At 41.5% G+C, this 23,459-nt stretch overlaps 1 protein-coding gene across 1 annotated transcript in view; it reads left to right on the top strand.

The window, feature by feature from the left end:
* LOC306764152 (uncharacterized protein) overlaps positions 1-22,469 on the top strand; it is a gene marked incomplete at both ends in the record, with an annotated part of 47,449 nt that extends 24,980 nt beyond the window's left edge. Inside the window, 2 exons of the mRNA XM_079251193.1 lie at positions 19,064-19,654; positions 21,979-22,469. Of these exons, the coding sequence (XP_079107319.1) occupies positions 19,064-19,654; positions 21,979-22,469 (1,082 nt within the window). The remainder of the gene's footprint in view (positions 1-19,063; positions 19,655-21,978) is intronic.
* Positions 22,470-23,459: the final 990 nt, after the last annotated feature.

Below are 23,459 nucleotides of genomic sequence, written 5' to 3'. Positions count from 1 at the left end.
CAAAGAAAAGCATGAGATGTTGGTGAAATGCAGAATCTTATCAGATGGATTAAATGGATGCAAAGTAGTTCTGAACAGCAGAGTTTTCTCACCTCATTAATCGCAGGTGTTTGGTAGAATTTGTTAGAAGAAATGCCGGACGCTTCAGGCTGGACTGTGGGTGTGTTCACACTGGATGTGTGACGCATATCTGATGTTTTTATTACGTTATTATGAGAAAGTGTTGGCTTCACGCCTCTAGCTTCCTGTCCATCACTGGATTTTAAGATTTCATGGCTGATTTTTAAGTCTCTATGTTGGCTTGTTTCACATTTGCTTTGATATAAACCAACAAAAACACAAGTCAAGTTTACATAAGCTGGATTTTGTGATTTACAGGTGTTCCCATTGAACAGTGATCCCACATGAGCCTAAGTACTTGTAAAATCTTGTTTTAGTGATGAGATTTTGCGAGAATTGCGGCTCATGCAAGGTAGCCACGTAGCGTCATTTTGGGGTTTTCCATTTGCTGCGGAGAATTTATAACGACTTTTCTAAACTTTTCTCGCGCGTTTTCTTTTCTAAAACTCTGAAGTTTGCTTTTGTTTGTTCCCCACATCACGTCTGGGGACACTTAAATGCAAAAATAAGTGGTTCCCTGACACTTTTGCAATATATTTCTACATTGAAACAACTGAAAAACCACCTCATGAGAGCTTGAAAACTTTTTTGCGATATTTAAGACTTTTTTTTAAATGTAGCTATTTCCATTTGCGGTTTTTTTATTGCGATATTTAGTTTTTGCGCAATTCTAGGTGTGATAGAAACACAACTATAAAGACTTTTACCTCATTCGGTTTAAAATAATCAGGACAGTTTTTTCCATGGAAACTAAGCCGTTCCAAATGGTGTGGATGTGCGCTAACATTTAAGCAGAATGGTCCGGTCTGATGTTGTCAAGAAAGATGTTTACGTTGCGGGATTTATAAACGATGGAGAGGTGTACACACTGATCGTCACAGTTGTGGTGTTTGCAGAACTTTCATGCCGCAGCTTGACACTCGTACGCTCTGACCGCAAACAGTGAAGAGGAAAAGGTGCAGAGTCTGGATTAAAAACCAACTTTCTGCCGCTGTCCGGTGAATTTGTTAGTTTGCCGCCATCTCCCCGAGTGAGGAAACGCCACTTGGTGCACGTTTACGTGAAGTCAGAGCATCGCTGTAAGAACGCAGCCTAACAACGTGCTGATTCAGTGTTTACATGATGCTACCATCTGTTTGGGAAAAGGTTTCCACCCCTGTGAAACCCAATGAAAACCCTTTCAGTGTGACACTTTTCATTGGGATTGAGGTGAAACATGGATCATTTTCATTCCGATTGCAGTCGGTATATTTGGCTCCGTGTAAACGTAGCTACTGAGGTCAACCTTAGGAAGATCCAAGCATTACTGTCTCTCTTCCATCCACTGTGTTCTTGAATTTTTATGGACTGTTATGGTTTATTCAACCCTCGATGGGCAGAACCTGGAATTAAGTGTGTTTTACAGCCGAATGAAATCTAAATGCGATACGTCTCTCAGCTCTGTGAAGAAAAAGGTCACTGTAGACCAGATAATGTCCAGTAACCAAGTTTGAAACAGATTTAAGTTGTTTACTTTTAAATTACTGAGAGCTTATTCTTCACATTTTGTTTATCCAGACGGCTTAACATGTAAATAAGCATGTCTGATGGGACGGACGTGGTTTGTTTGGAGACACAGTGTCCACTCTGAGAGGCCAGATGGAGGATGGGATAACTACAGAAACAGATGCCAGTCTTTCAGTTATTTCATGTGCTGGAGGTAAAATGGTTCGCTCCCATTAGTCTTAAAAACTATAAATAAAGAGGAGAAAGAAGGAACAGAAACAGATTAGCTGAGCTAACTGATTCCAGTCTTTATACTGGGTTTCTTTATGACGTAGATCGTTCCAGGTAGGTTGATCAGAGCTAAATCTGAACAATCCAACATGGTCTAACTGTAGAAATTTGGACTTATTTCATTCACCGATCACCAGTGGAAGTCTTGTTTGTTGCATGTGTTTTGTGACTTAGCAGCTTCTGATGGATTTCTCCTCTGATTGGATCTGAGATAGCTTTGTGGTTCACTTCCAACAGAACGATCCGGAGAGATAAGGTTTGTCTGAGCAGCAGTTTAGGTTTATTGCCACCAAACCACCAGAATCCAGCTGTATTTGTCAATATTTTACCGTATGACGAAATATCTCGACCTGGTTGGTCCCCTTTTTCATGGATGGATCAAATCTGCAGCAACTGCATGATGCTTCATGTCAACAGCTGCGTTGCTTTTACATTTTTCACTAAATAAAAGAAATATTTGTAAGTTCTGACAACAATTGCGTTATGCAGGGGATTCTATAGAACAGTGTTTAGAAGATAAGCCTCAGCTCTCGTAAAATATCGTCCGATTGAGATTTTACGTTTGCACTTCGATCGATGTCATCAGCTGCATTTCCATCAGGTTTTAAAATAAATAAAAGCGATATTTCTAAAATTTCCTGAAACAACAGTTATGACTCGCAGCTCTCGGAAAATCTTGCGAATTGCGGCTTGTTCGAGGTCGCCACCTAGCGTTTATTTCATGGTTTTCTACTTGCTGCGGAAGATTTGCCATGGCTTTTCGAAGCCTTTCTCTCTCGTTTTCCTCTCTAATTCACTAGAAAACTTCATTTCACTGATGTTTGGCGCCGTCTTTTCCTAAAATGAATTGGTCATGTGACCCTCTTTCAGGGAAACATAAATGCAGAAAAAGGATCCATTGCATTTTTGCAATATACTTTTATGTTGAAACGTCTGAAAAATCACTTTGTTAGAACATGAGAGGTTTTATTTGAGATGTTTTTCAAAATGTAGGCATCTCCATTACCACTTATTACTGAGAGATTCAGGTGTTGGTGTAACTCTATGGGTTATGTAAACGTAGCTATTAGCTCATCGATCCCATGATCGATATACATCTATGCAGATTGATGTTTTTACACCCCCTGGTAAAGCTGCTGGGCCGCATTGCTGCATCAAATTAATATACTGACCCCACAAAAAGCCAACAGAACATGAAATGGGGATTTAAATGTTAAAATACAGCTTTGTAAAGCATTTTTCCAACTAAAAGACGTCAGCTTAATTGATTTAACTGTTGGTGCATCATTCAGCTCGTTCTCCTTTGCAGGGTTTACGAAGGATCATTGGTTTTAAAGTTAAGTTGCTCTGGTTTCACTTGGCTTCTTGTAACTTTTACCCTCTTCAGCTTTGTACAAATTCTAAGAGATTATATATATATATATATATGTATATATATATATATATATATATATATATATATATATATATACATAATAAATGATATAGAACGAAGGCAGAGAAATACCAATCGTTCCACCGTAGATATGACCCACTTTCTCACTTTTATGCAAGCACATTCCCGGCTCAATTAGAGGTTCCTCCACATCGTTTCCATCAGCTGTATTCAGGACACGGGGTGTTGACCGACGGTATGTGTGGGGGTTGGCTGGCTGGAAGTGGCTTTACAGCGAGGTGGGGGGGGGGGCTCTTCTTGTGTGGTCAGTATCAGCTTACCAGAAGTAACGTGGACGCTTGTGTGTGCTGTGAAAACAGAATAGGCACAGAAATACTTGGAATTCCTCAGCCACCAAAAGGGGGGGGGGGGTGCCCCGGTGACTTGGGGGGACAAATTCCTCCAAATGTTTTCTTGAGGGGGTGGTCTGCACAGGGGGCCGATTGCGTTCCCACCCAGAAAAACCTCTTCATGTGAGGATCCAGCAGGTTGATGGCTTATGAAACACAAAGTACATTTAAAGTCTCATTCCGAGAAGAAAAGCATGGCGTGAAGCAGTAAGTAGAAGTGTTTTGTGATGATCTATTCTCTCATTAACAAATATGTTATAAAAACAACAACATCCAAACCAACAGTCGCAGTCCGTCCATCTCAGAGGAACAGAAATGTACCTGTTGTGTTTTATATTCTCCAACAATTAAAAATCTTTTTAAAGATGTCCTCATTCACACTCTGATGCATCAATTACTAAAGAAAAAGACACTTTTTTTTTCCTTGCAATTTTCTACATACAGACATGAACAGAAAGACTTTGACATTATTTGACTTTTTTTTTTAGTTTATTTAGTTGATCTATTCTATAGAAATATTTCTAAAATATTTTGTCACAAGCATTTTTTCCCAAATAAAAGTGATATTTCTAAGTTTCAACAGACAACAATTGCGATTTGCAGGTGTTTCCATTGAAAAGTGTTTAGTGCAGAAGCCTCAGTTCTCTCATCTGGTTAGAGATTTAACGAGAATTGCGTCGTATGCAAGGTCGCTTTTGTTTGGTTAACGTTGCATTTTTCTGGGGTTTTCTATTTGCTGCTGAGAATTTCCTTCGGCTTTCTGAAGCTTTTCTCCTTATTTTCTTTAATAAAACTCTGAAATTCACTGCTGTTTGTTCCACACCACGCCATCTTTACTGGAAATAAACTGGTCACGACCCCCCACGTAACACATAAATGCAAAAAAAGTGTTTCCATTACACTTTTTAGATATTCTATATCGAAAAACCACCTCACGAGAGTGAAAAAAAACAGCGATATTTGAGTCTTTTTTGAAAATGTAGGAGTTTTCATTGGCAGTTTTTGATTGCGATATTTAGCTTTTGCGCATTTTTGGGTGTAATGGAAACGTACTTACTACATTGGTTTATTCTTCAGTGAGTGGCAGCATGTTGGACGACTCTCTAAGGCCCACTGAAGTGCCAAAATTGCAAATATATCATGTTTACTTATGAATATACAAGAAAAAAGCCTTTAAATAAGCGACCATGATACATGTGGGCGGCTGTAGCTCAGGAGGAAGAGCAGCCGTCCTTCAACTGGTAAGCTGGGGGACTGACTCCAGGCTTCCCCTGACTAAAATGCCGAAGTGTCCTAGGGCAAGACACTGAACCCCAAACTGTGGGTGCCTATCGGGGTATGAGTGTGTGTGTGAATGGGTGAATGTGACAAGTAGTGTAAAAGCGTTTTGAGTGGTCTGCATGACTAGAAAAGCGCTGTAGAAGTAGTCCATTGGTTCCTCTGCTGTTTGGGATCAACACCGACCAGGTGGAGGAAATTCAGCGCTGTTGTAGTGTGTGTTCACACACACCACAAACCAGCATTTTGGAAGCTCTCAGTGACCAGCATGTGCTACAAGTAAAGGCTGAATTTAAATACTTTTAAATATGAAACAAGTCAACAAAACTATGAAATAAATAAGTATACTGGTCAATATGCAAAAATAGACAAAATCTGCATCGTTTGTGAAGAAGAAAGGACTGAACACGCGAAGTAAAACTAGCATCTCTGACACGTAACGGTAACGTGTCACATTCTGACATGTATGAAGTGTACCTATAGTGTGTATCAGGGGTCGAGTGTGTGAACAAGTTTCTTGTACCCGGAGTTAACTGGGCTGAATGGGAGCACGACCTTCGCTAAACGATACGCCGCTGCATCATGTTTTATCCTATGTCACTGCTGCTGAGTGCCCATCGATGGCGGTCCGTTGCCGCTTGTGTGATGATTGGCACAACGTCGCGTGTTTGTCACTCAGTCACGTGAACTCGCATGCAGCTGTTTGACGCTGCTGTGCTCCAACGGTGCTCCAACAAGTGTTAAATACGCTGGTTGTGTTTCCAGACTTCGGTCTGACTCGTCAGACTTAAAGTATCCGAAAAAACGTGACCTGTCCTCTTTTTCCCTTTTGACTTCACGCCGTTCTTTACTTTTAAGCAGACATGAGACACGATGGTGAAATATTCAGCTGCGCATGTCACTCAGCAGGTCGTTGCTAGGTTACCAAAAAGCGTTTAGTGATGCCAAAACTTAACTTTGTTTGGCTACGAGAAGTCGAGAGGCTACGTTGCCTCATCTGCCCGGATCGGAGTCCAGTCAAAACTATCAAACATATTTCCTCTTGACATTGATCTTGAGTCTATCGGGATGAATGTCGTTATTGATTTCTCGCCCAGCCACATGGAAGATCTACTGGTCCCTGTTTTCCTGCCAGTAACAACAGTAATACGCTAAAACAGACTGGAAAAAGGCCACTTTGTGCTTTTCTTGGAGTGGATGAAGGTCTTTGACCTGAAAATCATGAAATAAATTCTTCTCATAAACAAAGTCTTGTGGTCGCTGACTGAAGGTCCGCTGTGGAATGCAGGACGCAATGTTCTTGATTCAGCGAACTTGAAATATCATTATCTACGGCGGATGTGCTTTCTCAGTGGCAGACCACCACGGCAGGTCAACACTGCGACAAAGGCATCATTCATTCAGCTGTTTACTCGTTCGGCTGCTCTCGTCAGCGTGATGCTGTGTCATGCTGACCGACTGTGATGTAACCGCGGAGCTTCTTACTGTCCTGACAGGCAGTGGACGGTGTCCCAGAGCACTGCCCGACATCTCACCGCTTATATAAACAGCCACCTTACGTAAAAACGTCCAACTAACCCTAAAAGTCCAACTTCTTTTAGCTTCATTTAAAATCTGCTCGTCTACAAGCAACAAAGTGGGATGTTTTTAACTCTTTGCGCTACTTTTAGCTCCGTTTGATTCGCTTTTGTTCCGCTTTCTGTTTGAAAACAAAGGAAGAAGGAATTTAAGGTGGAAACGCCTGCAGAGTGAGAGAGCGATCAACTCAGGCAAAGAGGATGTGAAGTGTGTGGCTGGAGACCGTTTCAGCCGATCAAGAGATACTAATGTCTACGACTCAAATAAACTGGGACTTTACTGAGGAAATCTGTGCTAATAACAAGTTTCCCTCAAAGCTATGCCTTTACTACACCCCCCCATAGCGACTTCCACTTAATCTGAACCTGATCTGGACTGAATATGTGTGTTTTTTCCTCTTCATGCGGGCATCTGTTTCTCATCGTGAGTGTTTTGATGATCGGCATCGTTCTGGTGTTGGTCAAAGTGGCCTCTGCAAATTGGTGGCTGCTATAAAAATTCAGGCTAATTAGAGAGCGTGGAGGCAACGGCCTGCGCGTTCTGTTAAACGTTTGAGAGACTCGGGATAGAGCTTTGAAAAGAGACGGGCAACTCCACATCACAACGGCTCTGAAGCCCACTTTTATTGCCGATGAATGACCTGCTGTGTTCTGTGGTCGAGCATCCCACCCTGGTACGGTGGCATATGCTCTGCAGCTGCAAATCACGGCTGTAATGGGACATTTTCTGCACGGCTTGCTGGAGTTTTAACCAGCAGTGATGAGTCTGAATAACATTGATATTTTCTTCTTTTCATAAATCTATAACAGGGTGTAAAAGTAGTGTTGTAATGCTGAAAACAGGCCTTCATTCTGAGTCGTAGGCAGCTAAGTTAGCAACACATTTTAGCTCACAATGCTAACGACTTACACATGAGAGGAGGATTAAAAAGAGAGGAATCAGGAGTGAAAGGAAAATTCTGGATGAGCCTCAAACTTGTGACCTCTTGTATGGAAGTTCATGGATCAGTGCCTTCAACCATCACCGCCGCTTTGTGGCCCAGTAACCACCCAGTAACCACCAGTGAAATGTGGAGGATAATCATGCATCCCCTGAACTGACCTCTAGTATGTTTTACAGCCATGCCATGAAGCCTGCAGGACAGTCTGCCTGACGTTTGAAACGTCATCTCATCTCAGCGTAAATTAGCTTTAAAGTGGAACTATTATGTGCATTTCAGGCTAATTTATTTTTTATTTCTGAGACCAGAAGGGCTGGGATTGATCGAGTTATTGTCACAAATGGCTTTATTTACTTCAGACCGACCCTCTCCGTAGGCAGTCAGATCAGCCTGCGGGCAAAACGAATGGATTGAGACTCTTCCGCATTAAGCCCCGCCTCCCGCCACTGCACTACATCGGGAGCGCGCACCGCACTTGCTTTCACCGTCATTGTAACGTCTCATAAACAGAAGGATTAGGCTCATATGAACTCAATAAAAAAACAAAATACAATGTCAACACATAACATCCAGCCCTACATGTTGGAACCTGAATCAGAGCCTGAAAACGAAGTGGAAAACAGCAACCCACAGCAACGAATGCAGCAGGATGTCTCTCTTTGGTAAACTCACCAGCCATCGTTGGAAATAACTTTATCCCACGTTTTCCACCCGCCTGATGTATTTGTACATGCCCTTGTTAACCAGTAGAAGGTAACCAATCACCGAACCTTATCCCCCGGGACGTCACAAGGATTTCCAAGTAGAAAAAACTCTCTAAAACTACGCGTTTTTTTTGTCGCCATGGAAACCGAACGGAGAGAGTGCTGGAACTCAAACTCAAACATGCATTTAGGTGATAAAAAAACAGTGCTGTTCACATGTCTGATGAGGATTCAACACTGTAACACTGTAGAAAGCTCAGAAAACTGGAAATACCATCATAGCACCCCTTTAAGCTAATCTGATGCAATAGAATGTCACGTTATGATCAGACTTACACCAATAATTACCACAAATATAAAATTTAATGATCTTTATGAGTGTTTGTAACCTTCTGGTGTCACAATAAAACCCATCCAGTATCTTGTGGTCGTGCATCGTACAGATGTGGCCACAGCTGCGACCTGTAGCCGTGAATCAGTCGTGTCGTTTCCATGCATCACTAACAAACCGGTGCGTCTCATCAGGTCTAACCTACAGCCCAACAATCTAAGGCTGCGTTCACACTGCAGGGTTTGCTGCTCATATCGGATGTTTTTGTGAAATCTGAATTCTTTGAAAGTCCGTTCACATTTCCGATCAAATGTGGCTTGTATGTGATCTCCTGTATGAACCTCATGCGCTCCAGAAGCGTCCCGCATGTGTAGAAGACACGGTGACGTGCAGTGAGCGTGCGTGTGGCGTCTTTGTGTCTGCAGAAGTAAATATGGATGGCAGCAGAGCATTTGCTATTTTAAAAGTTTTGTCCAACTGTAGAAGTTGAATAAAAGTTAAAAGTTTTGTCCAACCGTAGAAGTTGAATAAAAGTTAAAAGTTTTGTCCAACCGTAGAAGTTGAATAAAAGTTAAAAGTTTTGTCCAACCTCAGCCACAACATTGTGAATGGTGTAGTGCAGGGGGCCCAAGTCCGATCCTCGAGATCTACCATCCTGCTGTTTTTAGGTGCAACCCTTCTCCAACGCACTTGAATCAAATTAGTAGCTGGTTAGCAGGCCTGCAGAGCTGAAGGACATGCAGGAGAGAAATTCAGCTGTTTGACTCAGCTGTGCTGGACAGGGGTTGCATCTAAAGGTTGCAGGATGGTAGATCTCCTTGGGCACCCCCGGTGTAGTGACTCTTACATATACTCATGCATAATTCACCATGCAGTAAATTAAAGTATGTACTCGGTTACTCAGGAACCCCAAGCCAGCTTTTGGTCTACACAGGACGCGGGTTTCCGGGGGTTTTTGGGGAAAAAAGCAGCTGCGCCATTTTTTGTCATGTTTTTTGAGTGCTAACCCTCCAATAAACGACACGCTGTTGCGTGAAAAGTGAGAAATTGCTTCTTCGTCTGTTACAATTTCCACTCTGGGTTCGTTTTAAAGAGACGTTTACAGAAGAGGAAAGTAAAACTTTTGGTCAAGGCCTTTTGTGGAGCTGTGGCAGAGAGAAACGTTTGGGTACGGAGTGATGTGAGCGCATTTCCCGCTAAAGAGTTCATAAACATCAAACGCAGAATAACGACGTTTGTCGTGTGTCAATGACGCGCCGGTCGGATTAATGCGACCTGACCATTCAGACTGAAGTCACATGGCAAAAGATCAGAAACATATCGGATTTAGGACCACATATCCAAGCGGCCTGGGTCGCATTCAAAAATATCAGATCTGTGTCAGACTGTTAAGAAAAGACGCACACGTCGCATAGGGGCTCAAACACCGGATTGAAGTCACTTCAGCCTGTAGTGCGAACGTAGCCCGACTATCTGGTTGAAACCAGCAGAGACGCTCTGATTAAAGCTCATCACGTAGCGCAGTCAGGCTGCATGACATCAGCTTATACGTTCGGGAGGGTTGGAAGCTAAAGTAAGAAAAACAAAACACAGATTCCATAAATAGCAGCGCTGCTCCTGAGTTGTTGTACCTGGTGTGAAATGTTTCAGCCCACTGATCCAAACAGCACAGCTTGTCAGGAGACATGAGAGGAGAGGGAGGGGGTGGAGCCACGCCAGAGAGCAGCATGCAGTCAGGGGTTTGGCGTCTCCACAGCAGGATACCTCAGTTCTGCTCCATCCAACGCTGACGTAACCATCTCCACACCTCGCTGTGTGCACACTGACCTATTTTCCTGCACTACTACTGTCACCGCGAGTAGACGTACAGCCCGTCCCTCCCCGCCAAAACGCTGAAGGCGGTCCTGGAAGGGAGAGGAGACACTGCAGGCTCTGCCGTTCCTTAGCTGTTATGGACATACTTAGTTTGTTTTAGGTGATTATTCTGCATTTTGGTCAGGATTTTTTAACTTTCATTGTCAAAAAAAGTGCAAAAACAAGCCTGTTTTTAAAAAAAAATTTTTTTATGGCTTTTAATGTCAGCGTTTTGTTTTTCAGAATCAAATCGATTTAGTTCATCAGTCGTTGCATATTACGCTACAACAAAGCAAACACTAAAGTTTCACTTCTGTTTGTTTATTTACAGGAATTTTGCAGGGAAAATCCATAAACATCTCATTTGTAAATGTAAGAGAATGAACACAACTGTCCTCTCATGTTGTGCTTTAAATGATGTGGTGTCTTTATTGCCTTTTATTTTAATTACACATCCACACACTGCACACATATCAGGTCTGCTTTACTAGTACCTTCTCAGACCCTGTTTTGGTCTTGATGTGACAGATCCAACACGGTGGAAACGTTCCTCCTTGCCATGTTGACATGAAGTAAGTAGTAAGTAAAGTTTATTTATAAAGCGCTTTGTGTACAGCACTTTGTGATAAAAATCACAAAGTGCTGTACATAAAAATGGGTACAATAACACAATCAACAACAAAAAAGAAACAGAATTAAAATCATCGAAAAATCAACCAAAAGCTCTTCTAAACAGAGTCTTTAGCTGCATTTTAAAAGAGTCCACAGAGTCAAGCACACGAAGGGACCGAGACAGCTCATTCCAGAGTCTGGGAGCAACAGACTGGAAAGACAGGTCACCACGAGTTTTAAAACCAGTTTTTGGAACCTTCAGGAGGTTCTGGCCAGAAGACCGAAGAGAGCGTCCAGAGGAGTATGGACAAAGTAAGTCGGTGATGTACTGAGGGGCCTGACCATGTAACGCCCGAAAGGTCAACACTAAAATTTTGAAATCTATGCGAAATTTAACAGGAAGCCAACGAAGACGTGACAAGACAGGGGTGATGTGGGCTGTTCTGGCTGCACCTGTCAACAGTCTGGCAGCAGAGTTCTGCACAATTTGAAGCTTATTTAGAGTCGTCTTATTTAAGTAAGTGAAAACAGAGTTACAGTAATCAATGCGACTCGAGATGAAAGCATGGATGATCATTTCAAGATCTGATTTTGACAACAACCTCCTTACTTTAGAGATGTTTCTTAGATGATAGAAACCGTTTTTGGTCAGTTGTCGGGTGTGACTCTCCAAAGACATGGCCTGACCAAACACAACCCCAAGGTTTCTGAGACTGGTTTTCACAGACGAGCCCAGAGCACCAAGATAGTTTTTGATCATAGGTATCTTTTTATCAGGGGCAATGATCAGAGTTTCTGTTTTGTTAGAATTTATCTGAAGGTAATTTGAGGAGAGCCAGTTTTTAATGCAGGACACACATTCTAACAACATAGATAAAAAATGAAACTCTGAGTCATTGAAGGAACAGTACAACTGAATATCATCAGCGTAAAAGTGATAAGATACATTTTCAAAACCACAAATAAGTCGGCCAAGAGGCAATAAGTACAAAAGAAACAAAACAGGTCCCAGGACAGAACCTTGGGCCACTCCACACGACAGTTTAGACACATGGGACATTATATTGTTTACCGCAACATTAAAGGTTCTACCTTTTATGTATGAGGAGAACCACTGAAGAACAGTCCCAGAAAAACCCATCTCTGATTTAAGTCGATCAATCAATAAGTCATGGTCTACTGTGTCAAAGGCAGACGTTAAATCTAGTAAAACCAAAACTGTGTAGCGACCAGAGTCAGCGGCCATCATCACATCATCATGATGAGAACCTCCCAAAGCTGCTCTGCTGGATGTAGATCTGGTGACTGTGGAGCAGTTGGAGGACAGTGAACTCATCGTCATGGTGGAGATGATGTGAGCTTTGTGACATGGTGCATCATCCTGCTGGAAGTTTCCATCAGAAGATGCTACACTGTGCTTGTTACTGAGCCAATCAGCTAAAATGAGGCGTTTGCAGGGTAGTTTAGCACACTGAGCTGTGGTTTGTAGGAGCATTTTTACAGGTAGAGACCATTGCTGTAGACATTCGGTAAACCCTCCGAGGGTTGATGCTTCCAGTAAAGGAGGATGCAGAAATGTAGAAATGTTTCCATATCGCCTCGGATCTTCAGCAAGTTTGCATTTTATCAGAGTTTTTATACGATGCAAGTCTTTCTGAAAGTGTTTACCAGGCTTTTCTATGTGAGGATTCATGTTCGGTGTTCAGCATCCAGCAGGGAAACTGCCTGGGAACATGCATGATTAATAAGCTGGATGTCCAGTCCACCGTCTCCCCTCTTCCTCTGTAATTACGGCGACGCTGCAGCCCCGTCATTTGTTTTGGCATATCCGTGTGTGAAATGGCTTTGTAGTGGTCGCTGCTCCATATTTGCCCTGTGAGGAATGATTTCTTTTTATTTCTGGATCTCAGAGTTTGTAGCTGTTTCCAAAACTGGAAGTGCAGATTCAGGAATTTAAAGACTGGTTGTACAGTAACACACCCGACATATGAAACAGACCTGCAGCTCAGACCTGAAGCTCTGTAAACATGATGTGTGCAGACTAGTTTTATTGTTCAGTCCTTGTTGGCTTGCCAGGAATGAAGCCGTCTTGTCAGCATGTGTTTGGCCAGTTTGTTGGTGGTTTCCAGACTAAATGCAAGGTTGAAATTTCTAAAGTCTTTATTGAAAGATGTCAGACCCTCAATAAGATTTACAACAAACTCTCCCAGAAAGTCTGGAAAGCTGCAAATGTCTTGTATTTTGAGCAGTTTTCTCAATTTGTCTCTTATGAAGCCATATTTGTCAGCATATACAGGGTGTAAATAAAGGTTGGAATTGGATGGTTGCACCTCTAACATCCAGTATAGGTGGTACAGAACTTCTTTGGGCAAACTATCTGTGCGTTTACATGGGACTTTTAATTTCTATTTAATTCTGAATAAAAGTTAATTCCGCTTTAAACTGATGAAAAACGACCATGTAAACACTTAATTCCTGATGCTAATTTCTATTAGGAATTAAACTTAATTCCGATGTGTCGGGTTTATTCGCATTTTAATCCCGAACTATTTAATTCCTCTGTCATGTAAACCTTCATTCCGCTCTAAGTTAATTCCGGTCGTTCTGAGCATGCTCGTAACCTTGTCCTGTCCCGATGACGCGCGTTGTTTTACCTCCCGTGTTCGGTGGTCTGTCTTTCTTCTCCTTCTCAGTTGCTGCAGAAAGTGAAGTAGTATGCTGGTGTTGAGCTGCTACTTCACATTTATAACAATAGCAGTGAAACTGGTACTTATTATGTAGTTTTTACAAGTTACGACTGAAAAGACGAGAAGCAGGGAGCCAACTTTGTTTATTTCTGGTATACGTCATGCGTCACGTGCACCCTCTGTCCAATCAGAACCCTTCCCAACCCGCTGCTCTGAAGAGGAATTAAGTCAGGACGTGTTTCATGTAAACATTCATTTGGAATTATTATTTTCATGTAAACTTGTAGGAGAATACGTTAACTCCGAATTAAAACACATCATGTAGCCGTAGCCTATGTGTTGTTCCAAGCTCGTATGGCTCAGCCTTGCAGACTACCATCATCTCATGACAGAGTGTAAAATAGTTTCCTGATCCACGTCAGAAAACTCTGCAAACGGTGGCTGAGATACTGGACAAAGTTGTCCGAACTCTCCTAAACCTCCTGAGTCCTGAGCTCATATTCGGGCCTCTGCATAATGAAATGAGTCCAAACAAAAGACGTTTGTTGTCGCTGGTTTGGCCTGCAGGACAGCGTGTACGTCATCCGTCTGTGTTCTGACTAATTTATTTTCTTTTCACGCTGTGTTTTGTCTCTTGACTTGCAGAACTAATTTCTGCTCAGACTTCCACGCGTCTTTCACGTTGCCGTGTTTGCTGAGTCAGTTCATCCACTAGGGGGCAGTGCTGAGTTCAGAGATCCCTTATGACACCGGTTGGTTGCTGTTACAACAAGGTTTTTTTTCCTTTTCTAAACGTTTTCTGTGTCGTCTTCGGGTGCTTTTTATCTGATGGTTTCTGCTTCTGCATTTAGACAAGTGGGTTTGTGTGAAACCGAACCGCCGTGACGGTCAGGGAACTGGTTTTAACTGGAACTTGGATTTCCCTGCTTTCACGCTCCGAGATGAATAAAAGCACCGTGAAGTAAGAGTTGGGAAAGCGGCCACATTGCAGGTGATTCTCTTCATATTAAGGGAAAAGTAAATGAGAAGTGACACGTCAAACTGCACCTTGCCAAAGACCAGTACGGAAACTTGTTTCATGGGTCTTAACTGGTTCCTGGAAAAGTGTGAGAAGAAGTTGCTGGGATGACCTTTCAGTTCTGTGAAAGCCCCTCTTTCATGATAAAAGGGGGATTTTTTTGGTTCTTTTTTTATTCCATTGTACCTTTTTCCCCCCACATTTTGTGTAACCTTGAGAAAAAACCACATCTGCCTTTTCTTATTTCCTCTTTAGGAGATAAATGCAGGGTGGCGAAAATCAGCCAGTTTTTCTTTTTGTTCTCAGTTTCTGGTGTCAGACGGAGTTTTGTTGTGTCACCTGACTCCCTGAGAATATTTCATCATTACAAAAGTGACTTTCTGTATTTTAAGCCGGCACAGAGGTTTGTTACGACGCTGCGTACAGCTCAGACTGGTAAAAGAGGAAACTGAAGCGTTTATTATCAGCCTCCAGCAACTTGCAGGCTTCTCTCCACAGATCTGGAAAACATGAAATTAAAAACAACTTCTCAGAAAACAAAGCTAAAGTTTGAGATTTTGGGCTAAATAATCTGTATGCTACAAATATTTTCATGTCTTCCTAGAGGCCAGGATGGGTTTTCTCAGACACACAGAAATGTGTATTACTTGATATGTTTAACACCGGAGTACACACTCTGCTGCCGTGGCTCGTCGTTCCACTGCATGATAAAGCTTAAAGTGCAAACGTTCCACAGGAGAGCAGCTTCAGCGTGTATCAGCAGCACCTCAGCAGCCTCTAACCGATGTGTCGGAGGTGGAAACGGTGAGAACTGATGTTCTGGAACACAGAGGGGGACACCAGAGGTCTCAACGCCCTCGTCAGACATCCAGGGAATGCAGACAAACCATTAACACCTCGGCCTCTTTACGAGCTTCTTCCTCTGGATCATTCCCTCTTGTCATTTTAAATGGAGACGGGTTGTGATGCGCACACACACACACACACACACACACACATGCAGGCTCGTGTGGGTCGCCTTGCTGAATGGTCAACATGTTTTACTGTGGTCTTCTTCTCCTTTCCTGCTTCAGCATTTTCCAGCAGCTGGAGGCCTGATAGGTTTTCAGTAACCTTTCTGACCCCGGCGCTTTCAGCCCCACCCTGCTGTGACTCTGCTGTTTCATTCTCATGAATGAGAAGGCTGCAGATTTCCATGCAGAGCTATCGTCTGCACTTTACATGCCTGCAACCCCACTCACATAACACACACACATACACACAACACAACTGCTGTGGGGTTTTCCACCTGTGTGTTTCAGCTTCTTGTGAAATCAGTTTTCATATAAAGTTTTAGTTTTGTATCTTATCTGATAAATATAGATCAAGCTCACTGTTCTGAAACTCTGAGAAATAAATACAAAATAAAGCACAAACTACATGAGAAAACAGATATTTTCATTAAAAATCAGTAAACATATGATGATTTATGTCAGTTTTAGATAAAAATAAAAAAATATTTTAAAACATTTTTATCCCAGTGAGGAAATGTAAACATGCATGTTGTTTCTGTGGAACTCTTACAGGAAACATGTAGGTTTACTTTTTTTGTTCACCCTTCTACTGCCACTGTTTACTCATATTTCTTTACTTTTTACTTACATATTATGTTTGTAAAATTCAAAACAAGTAAAATAATATCTGGAAGAGAAAAGAATGAAAAAACATTTTAGAAAAATCAGAATGTGCATGGACTCTTTAAATGTGTAAAAATGATTACAGACGCAGAAAACATTAGCAAAGACCTACCGATGTTATTTCTGGAAATTTAATGAATCATATTCTCAACAGTATTTAGTAAATGCAACACTTTTATTATTAGCAAAGATAATTAACTTAAATGTATCTTTAAAAAAAAAAACAAAAAAAAAAAACTGGTACCGAATCTAAAAATGAAACGTTTAAAGTCAGATTTTTAAAGTCAATTTTAATGAAGAATCAAGAGAAAAATGTTTAATGGTTGTCAAACTTACTACTTGGAATAATTTTGTTAAACTTGTAAATATTCATCTTATTTTTTTTTTTATCAAAGTTTTATTTATTTACATATATACAGTTGTGCTCATATGTCTTCATCCCCTTTCATTAAAGAAAAGGCTGAATTTAAAACAGTGATATAAGATACTGCTTTTTCATTTAATTTAGTTAAAGAAAGAAAGGTAAAACAAACGAACAAACTGGTCCTGGACAAATTAGAGCACTTTTCTGTTGAACAGTGGGACAAAATACCTGTCAACAGGTGCAGAAGTCTGACTGAGAGGAACAGAAAACGCCTGACTGTAAAGGATTGTTCCACTAAATCTTAGTTTATGAGTGATGTAATATGTAATAAATTATCTTATTTGTTTGCTTTCTTTAAAAAAATTATTCAATTGAACCAGAATTAGAAGATTTCATAAAAAAATTTATTTAATATTACTTTAGTCAAAAAAAAAATATATATATATGTATATATATATATATATATATATATATATATATATATATATATATATGATATGTGTATATATATATATATATATGAGAAAATGTGTCTCAGTAAATTTTTTTTAAACTTTTTTGAACGTCACGTCACGTGACACCAAACGTTGACCGCCGTAAACCGGAAGCGAGGACTGTTGCCCGTGCTTCATGTTTACGTCGCTTTAACGCATCAAAATGAACCCTGCGATGATCAACTCGACCAGCTCCGTGTCAACAACAAGAAGTAAGCCCGAGTAGAAGCAGCTGGTTTGGCAATTTCTCGTTGAACACAGTCAGAGATTCATATTTTTAGACGTGGGTCAGTTAGCTGTTAGCCGTTAGCTGTTAGCTGCTCTTCCTCACAACGAAGTTGGGTTTCTGTTCACTCTCACGTACTCATGAGGCTTTAAAGTGGACATTTGCTCAAAACAACCCCCAAAGTGTCGTCGAGCTCTACCTCTCTTCTTTTTCCTTTCTTAAAATGTAAATGTTAAGCAGTGTTTATGATTTAGCATTTTGCTAACCCTAACTTCCTCACGTCTTCCTGTTTGGCTAAAGTCGCGTTCACGTGACCTTTCTGCTCAGCTCGTAGCCACGCGCATCTTTAAAACATTATTTATAAATTAATTTATTACAGTTGGATGTGTTTGATCCATAACTGATGTCTTTATAACTTTTACCAGTATATTTCATTCAGTGCACCTGCTTGCAAAGCATCCTGTCTCATGTTATCAATCAATCAGTTTATTTGTAAAGCACTTTTCATACAAGAGGAGCAGGAAGTGCTTTACTTTTTACAAAAATAATATGTAAGTAAAATTCAAAACAAGTAAAAGAATAGCTGGAAGAGAAAAGAAGGAAAAAAAACAAACATTTTAGAGAAATCAGAATCTGCATGGACTCTTTATCATTGAATTTATTTATTGAATAAAAGTAAAATAACTCTTTTTATTATTGAATTTCCCTTTGTGGATTAATAAAGTATTTTTCATTTCATTTAAATGTGTAAAACTGATTACAGACGCAGAAAACATTAGCAGAGACCTACTGATATTATTTCTGGAAATTTAATGAATTATATTCTCAACAGTATCTTGAGTATCAGTATCTTTTTAAAAAAATATTGGCATTGAATCTAAAAGTTAAATGTTGTTTAAAGTCAGATTTTTAAAGTCAATTTTACGAAAGACTCGAGTAAAATGTCGTTGAATGGTTTTCAGGGCAACTATTTGTTAAAAAAATAAACATACTCCTTGGAATAAATGTAAATGTCGCAGAAAGTGGTTTACAAAATATAAAGCAAGAATAAAACAAGGTTAAACCCGCCTTCACAAACAAAAATATAGAATTTACCCAACGTCTAACACATATACTCACTTTTCACACACACTCACATTGGTTTGATGAGAGTTTTATGTGTTTTATCAATCTTAAGGATCCACATTGGCACACACACACACACACACACACACACAAAAAATTAAATAAAAAAATTTAAATGACAATCATAAAAGAAAAGTCTAAAAATAAAACCAATTAAAAGCTTGATTAAAAAGATGGGTCTTGATCCCACTTTTAAAAACTTCAACAGTATCCATCATCCTCATGTCCTCCGGCAGACTGTTCCACATATGTGGAGCATAAAACCAAAATGAAGTTATTGATTATTTATCATATAATTTTGGAATTTTATAGAAAAATAATGAATAGGAAAGCATATTAGGTCATGTTTAGTCGCCCTTTTTATTTATATTTAATATCAACATTTTCTTATTTTTGACCCACATATTTTATCAATAACATATTCCATGATTAGAAGCGAATAGTTTGATCGTATCTGGATAGATCACATAATCTGGCTGTGTTCTGCATGCACAGGGAAACGAGACGCAGAGCGTTCGGTTAACTGGACGGCGGAGGAAACTCAGGTGCTCCTGTGTGCGTGGAGTGACGAGCGTGTCCAGAGGAGTTTAGCAGAAAACCTCCGCAACACGCACGTCTTCAAGCACCTGTCGGCCCGCATGAGCGAGATGGGCTTCTCTCGGAGTCCCCACCAGTGCCGACTGCGCGTGAAAACTCTGAAGGCGAACTATGTGAGAGCCAAACTGCAGAAGAGTGTTGACGGATTGCAGCCATGCACCTTTAAGTACTTTGCAGAGATGGATGCGGTGTTGGGCCGGCACTCAGCAGGAATGGAGAGAGGCCTCCGTTTCATTTCTCTGGACGGGGTGGCAGAGTGTTACGGCAGGATAAACTCCAAGGCAAAGGTTGGTGGAGCTTACCTCGATGCGCTGGGGAGCACAGAAAGACAAAGCTTGAGCTGTTTGGAGCAGCGAGTCGGCGCTCAGCTCAACTCTGACATCAAGCTGGAGGATGGAGAAGAATCATCAAACGAGTTTGAGTTCAGTGATGCAGGAATGTCGCAGCATGGAGTTTACATGGAGACGAGCCTCCGCCCTGGAAGTAACTGTAAGTACTCTGATTACTAGTTTTACATCCAGACGTGGTGAAGTAACTTCAGTAGTGTGTAGTTTTCAGAAGTAGCTTCGTGTTTCGTCATTGCGTTCCGTCGCAGCTGTTTCCAGACCTGAACTGCTTCACACTGAGTTCTTCTTCCCCTCGCAACCGGGTGGGGATCATTAGGGCTGTAACGATATGCTTTTGTCCCAATTCGATTCAATTAGATTTTTTTGGAGTTTTTTGGATTCGATTTTATATTGCAATTCTCACAGTTCTTCGATATTGCTGATTTTTGTAGATTAAAAACAAAATAAATGTATAAAACTTTTTTTTTTTTACTTGTCATTTTTCATGATTTCAATTAGGAAAAAACAAGCCAGTAGCCAGACCATTATTCTGCTGCTTTAATGCCCAAGAAGACAAGTAAAAAGATAAATAAAAACAATAAAAATGGCTTAAATTTTACAAGGGATTATTTTTATTTGTTTGGAAAAAAAAAAAGGATTTTGAACCAAAAAATCTATTTTAAAATTGTGAAGCAATTTCTCAATTTTTCAATTCGATTTTCCCGCCCATAGTGATCATGGCATGAATCTGTGAAAATAAACAGTCCAGAGATCTCCAATTCTGGTCCTCGAGGGATGGTGTCAAGTTTTCCCTTCTGCAACACACCTGATTCGAATGAAATAGATCTCCACAGCTTGTTCAGCACAAGTGTGTTAATGAATCAGGTGTGTTGCAGCAGGGAAACATCCAATAGTTGCAGGACACCGGCCCTCGAGGACCGTGGTACATGGTCCAGGGAAGTCCAGTTCTGGTTGTAGATGTTTTCCTGCTTTACCTTCATGACAACTGTGGGGGGAGTGAATTTTTTTCTAACTCGCCCGTTTAAAAGTAATTTAATCTCAAAGTTCATCATATTTAGCGGCGTGTCCTTTTGATTGACAGGTCCCGAGCTCCCGCTTCAAGTCAGAAGAACGTAGAACAACCGCAGTTTTTAGCCGGTTAACAACGTGACTTAGCTTTAGCCCGCTTACCTCCGTTAGCTGGTTAGCTCCTGTTATCTCCGGGTTAGCTCTTAGCTACAAAAAGCTCGGAGTTCGCTCGATGTCAATCATCCACCATGACGCTCACAGCCCCCCTCTCAGCTCCACCTATTTGCCCATATTTGTATTTTCCGGGTGAGAAGACATGCATGCCCCTGCCAGAATGGCGATGGTAGGAACCACCCACCGAGCTTCAACTCAGCTCTTTAGAAACCTACGGGTGACGTTAGAGGCTCCGCCCATCTTTATATACAGTCTATGGTTTTGACACCAGTAAGTCACCGCTATAAAGTTGTTTAGAACCGCTAAAAAACACCAAAAGAAGACGAAAACCAGTTTTTTTTGCTGTTCTTCACTTCTGTGTTTTTTCCACGTTGTCTTCTTCCCGTTTCTCTACTTCTTTGGTTGTGTCAGCTCAACAGCGCCCCCACGATTTCTGCTGGTATCTCTCCATTTTCTGCGTCAAGTGACAGATTGTTATTTTCCTTGACGACAAACCAAATGTCCGTCTTCTGCTGAAGGGCTTTCAGACGAATTCATACCGGAACAAAAAGAAAGCTGGTTTCCATGTGAAGCCGTTTTCCACGCAGCATCACGGCGACAGTTAATGAGAAAGTCGTGTTCCTGGCGAAGTGACAGAAATCTGCTTGTTGCTGTAAATGTTGTAAAGTTCTTCAGCGTCAGCAGCCAATCAGGGCTCAGTGAAGGTCAACATTAGGGCTGTGACGGTTTGCTTTAGTCCCGATTCAATTCCAATTTTTTGGGTGGCGATTCGATATAAATTGTGATTCTCACAATTCTCCGTTATTGCTGATTTTTGTAGATTAAAAACAAAAAAATATATAAAACTTTCTTTTGCTCGTCATTTTTCTTCAGTTCAATGAGGAAAAAACAACCCAATAGCCAGACCATCATTCTGCTGTTATAATACCCGAAAAGAAAAATGATAAAAATTTTATAGTGTTAATTTTATTTGAAAATAAAAGATTTTTTTTAACAAAAAAAATCTATTTTTAAATTGTGAAGAAAAAAATCCAGATTTCAGATTTTCGATTTGATTTTCCCGTCCCTAGTAAACATGCAGGACGGGGTGTTTCTGTAGAGTCTTACAGGAAACACAAGCTGAAAGCGTCACATGATCAGAACGGCGAAGTGGTTGAAGCTCCACGTGTCCTCGCTGATGAAAGGCATCGTTTTAGTTGCCATAGTTACAGCAGATTAATAAAGCGTGTTAGTTTTGCTTGGAAGATCATCTCACATGGAACCGTTTTATTTTTCTCCTCGTAGGTACAACGGTGGAAACCAGCCTGAGCACTCCCTCCCCACATGTTTTACCACCTCTCTCTGCTCCTGATCTTCCTCCTCCTCCTCCACCACCTCCTCAGCCCACCACATCTCATCAGCCAGGACAGCCAGATGAAAGCTCCACCACCCTCCTCTCCTCTGGCCAGCATCTCCCCGAGTCCTCCTGCCTCCAACCCGTCCTCAAGCACCTGTCTGAGTGCTTCCAGCAGCTGGTGTCCGAGACGAGGAGTTTACTGGTGCAGCTGGAGGGCCAGAGGCAGGAGCATGCCCGCTGGCACCAGGAGCTCCTGGCCCAGTGGCTGCAGAGGGAGGAGTGCCGGCAGAGGGAGGCGGCCGAGCGGGAGGAGAGGAGGGAGAAGGCCCGCATGGAGCACGAGATCAGAGTCCTGGAGCTCCTCCACAGCCTGACGTCCCAACATGGACCAGAGGCTCAGAGCGCTCCCAGTAACACCAGGAACGGAGACGCAAACTAGGACTAAACCACACGGTGGAGTCGTGTTCAAGCTCAGGTGGAAAGTCTGCATCATAAACGTTGGTGTCCTTCTCACAGACACCGTCTGGTTCTGGTTCCGGTTCCACTCTCAGATCCCAGAACCTCGGAGGTCCAATATAAGCTACGTTTTCCCAGAACAAACGAGATATTAAGACGTCGACATGAGCTCCTAGAAAACATCAACACAAATTTAAATGGGTTGCCAGGCAACGTAACAATGCAGCAACATTCAGGTTGTCAGTGTGTCCCTGCCCCAACACACCTGACTCATGTGGATCCAACAGCCTATGAAACTCTCCACAGTGATCCGGTCATCAGGGAGCTTTAGAAGCCTGCAGGACTCTGGAACTGGTCTGGATGTGGTGGGTCCTGGACTTAAACGGGTTTGTAGCTGCCGTGCAGCCGCCGTGCAGCCACCAGACACAAGGCGAACGACACGGCGTCCAGCATCGGTCTGGTTTCAGCTTTTTTTAAAACTTTATTTAAACATGAACAATCCCGCAGACTGGCGTTCAGGTGTTTCCATACCGATGACCTCAAGGCGCCAGTCGGGTGTGAGTGACCCGGATCCAGCCTGGCGGTGGGAAAGACGACCTCCAAAAGAGGAATTTGTGTTTTTCCTTGTTGCCACATCTGCCGGGGATTTTTGTTTTCGTGGTTTGACTGAAAAGAAAATGTTCTGGTTGTTTTTATAAAAATTAAAGATATTTTAAGCCACTTTCAGACTGACATGTTTCTGAATTTGTCAGCGGTTAAAACATTAATCACGTTTCTGAAAGCTTGTTGATTACAGAAGACTTTCTGTGGGAGCAGTCGGCACCATCACACCGTTTCCTCTCATTTCCACTAAACAAACACGCTTTACGGTACTTTTAAATATTATTTAATCCTTTTAGTTTAAAAAGCAAAGTGAAATAAATAAAATAGTATGAATCACTGGTCAGACTGGTGTTTGGTAAATGCAGTGACT

Source organism: Telmatherina bonti (assembly GCF_933228915.1).
Source record: "Telmatherina bonti genome assembly, chromosome: 13".
Taxonomy (NCBI): Eukaryota; Metazoa; Chordata; class Actinopteri; order Atheriniformes; family Telmatherinidae; genus Telmatherina; species Telmatherina bonti.
Note: the sequence above shows the minus strand (reverse complement) of the source record. Positions and strands in the feature narration are given on the sequence as shown.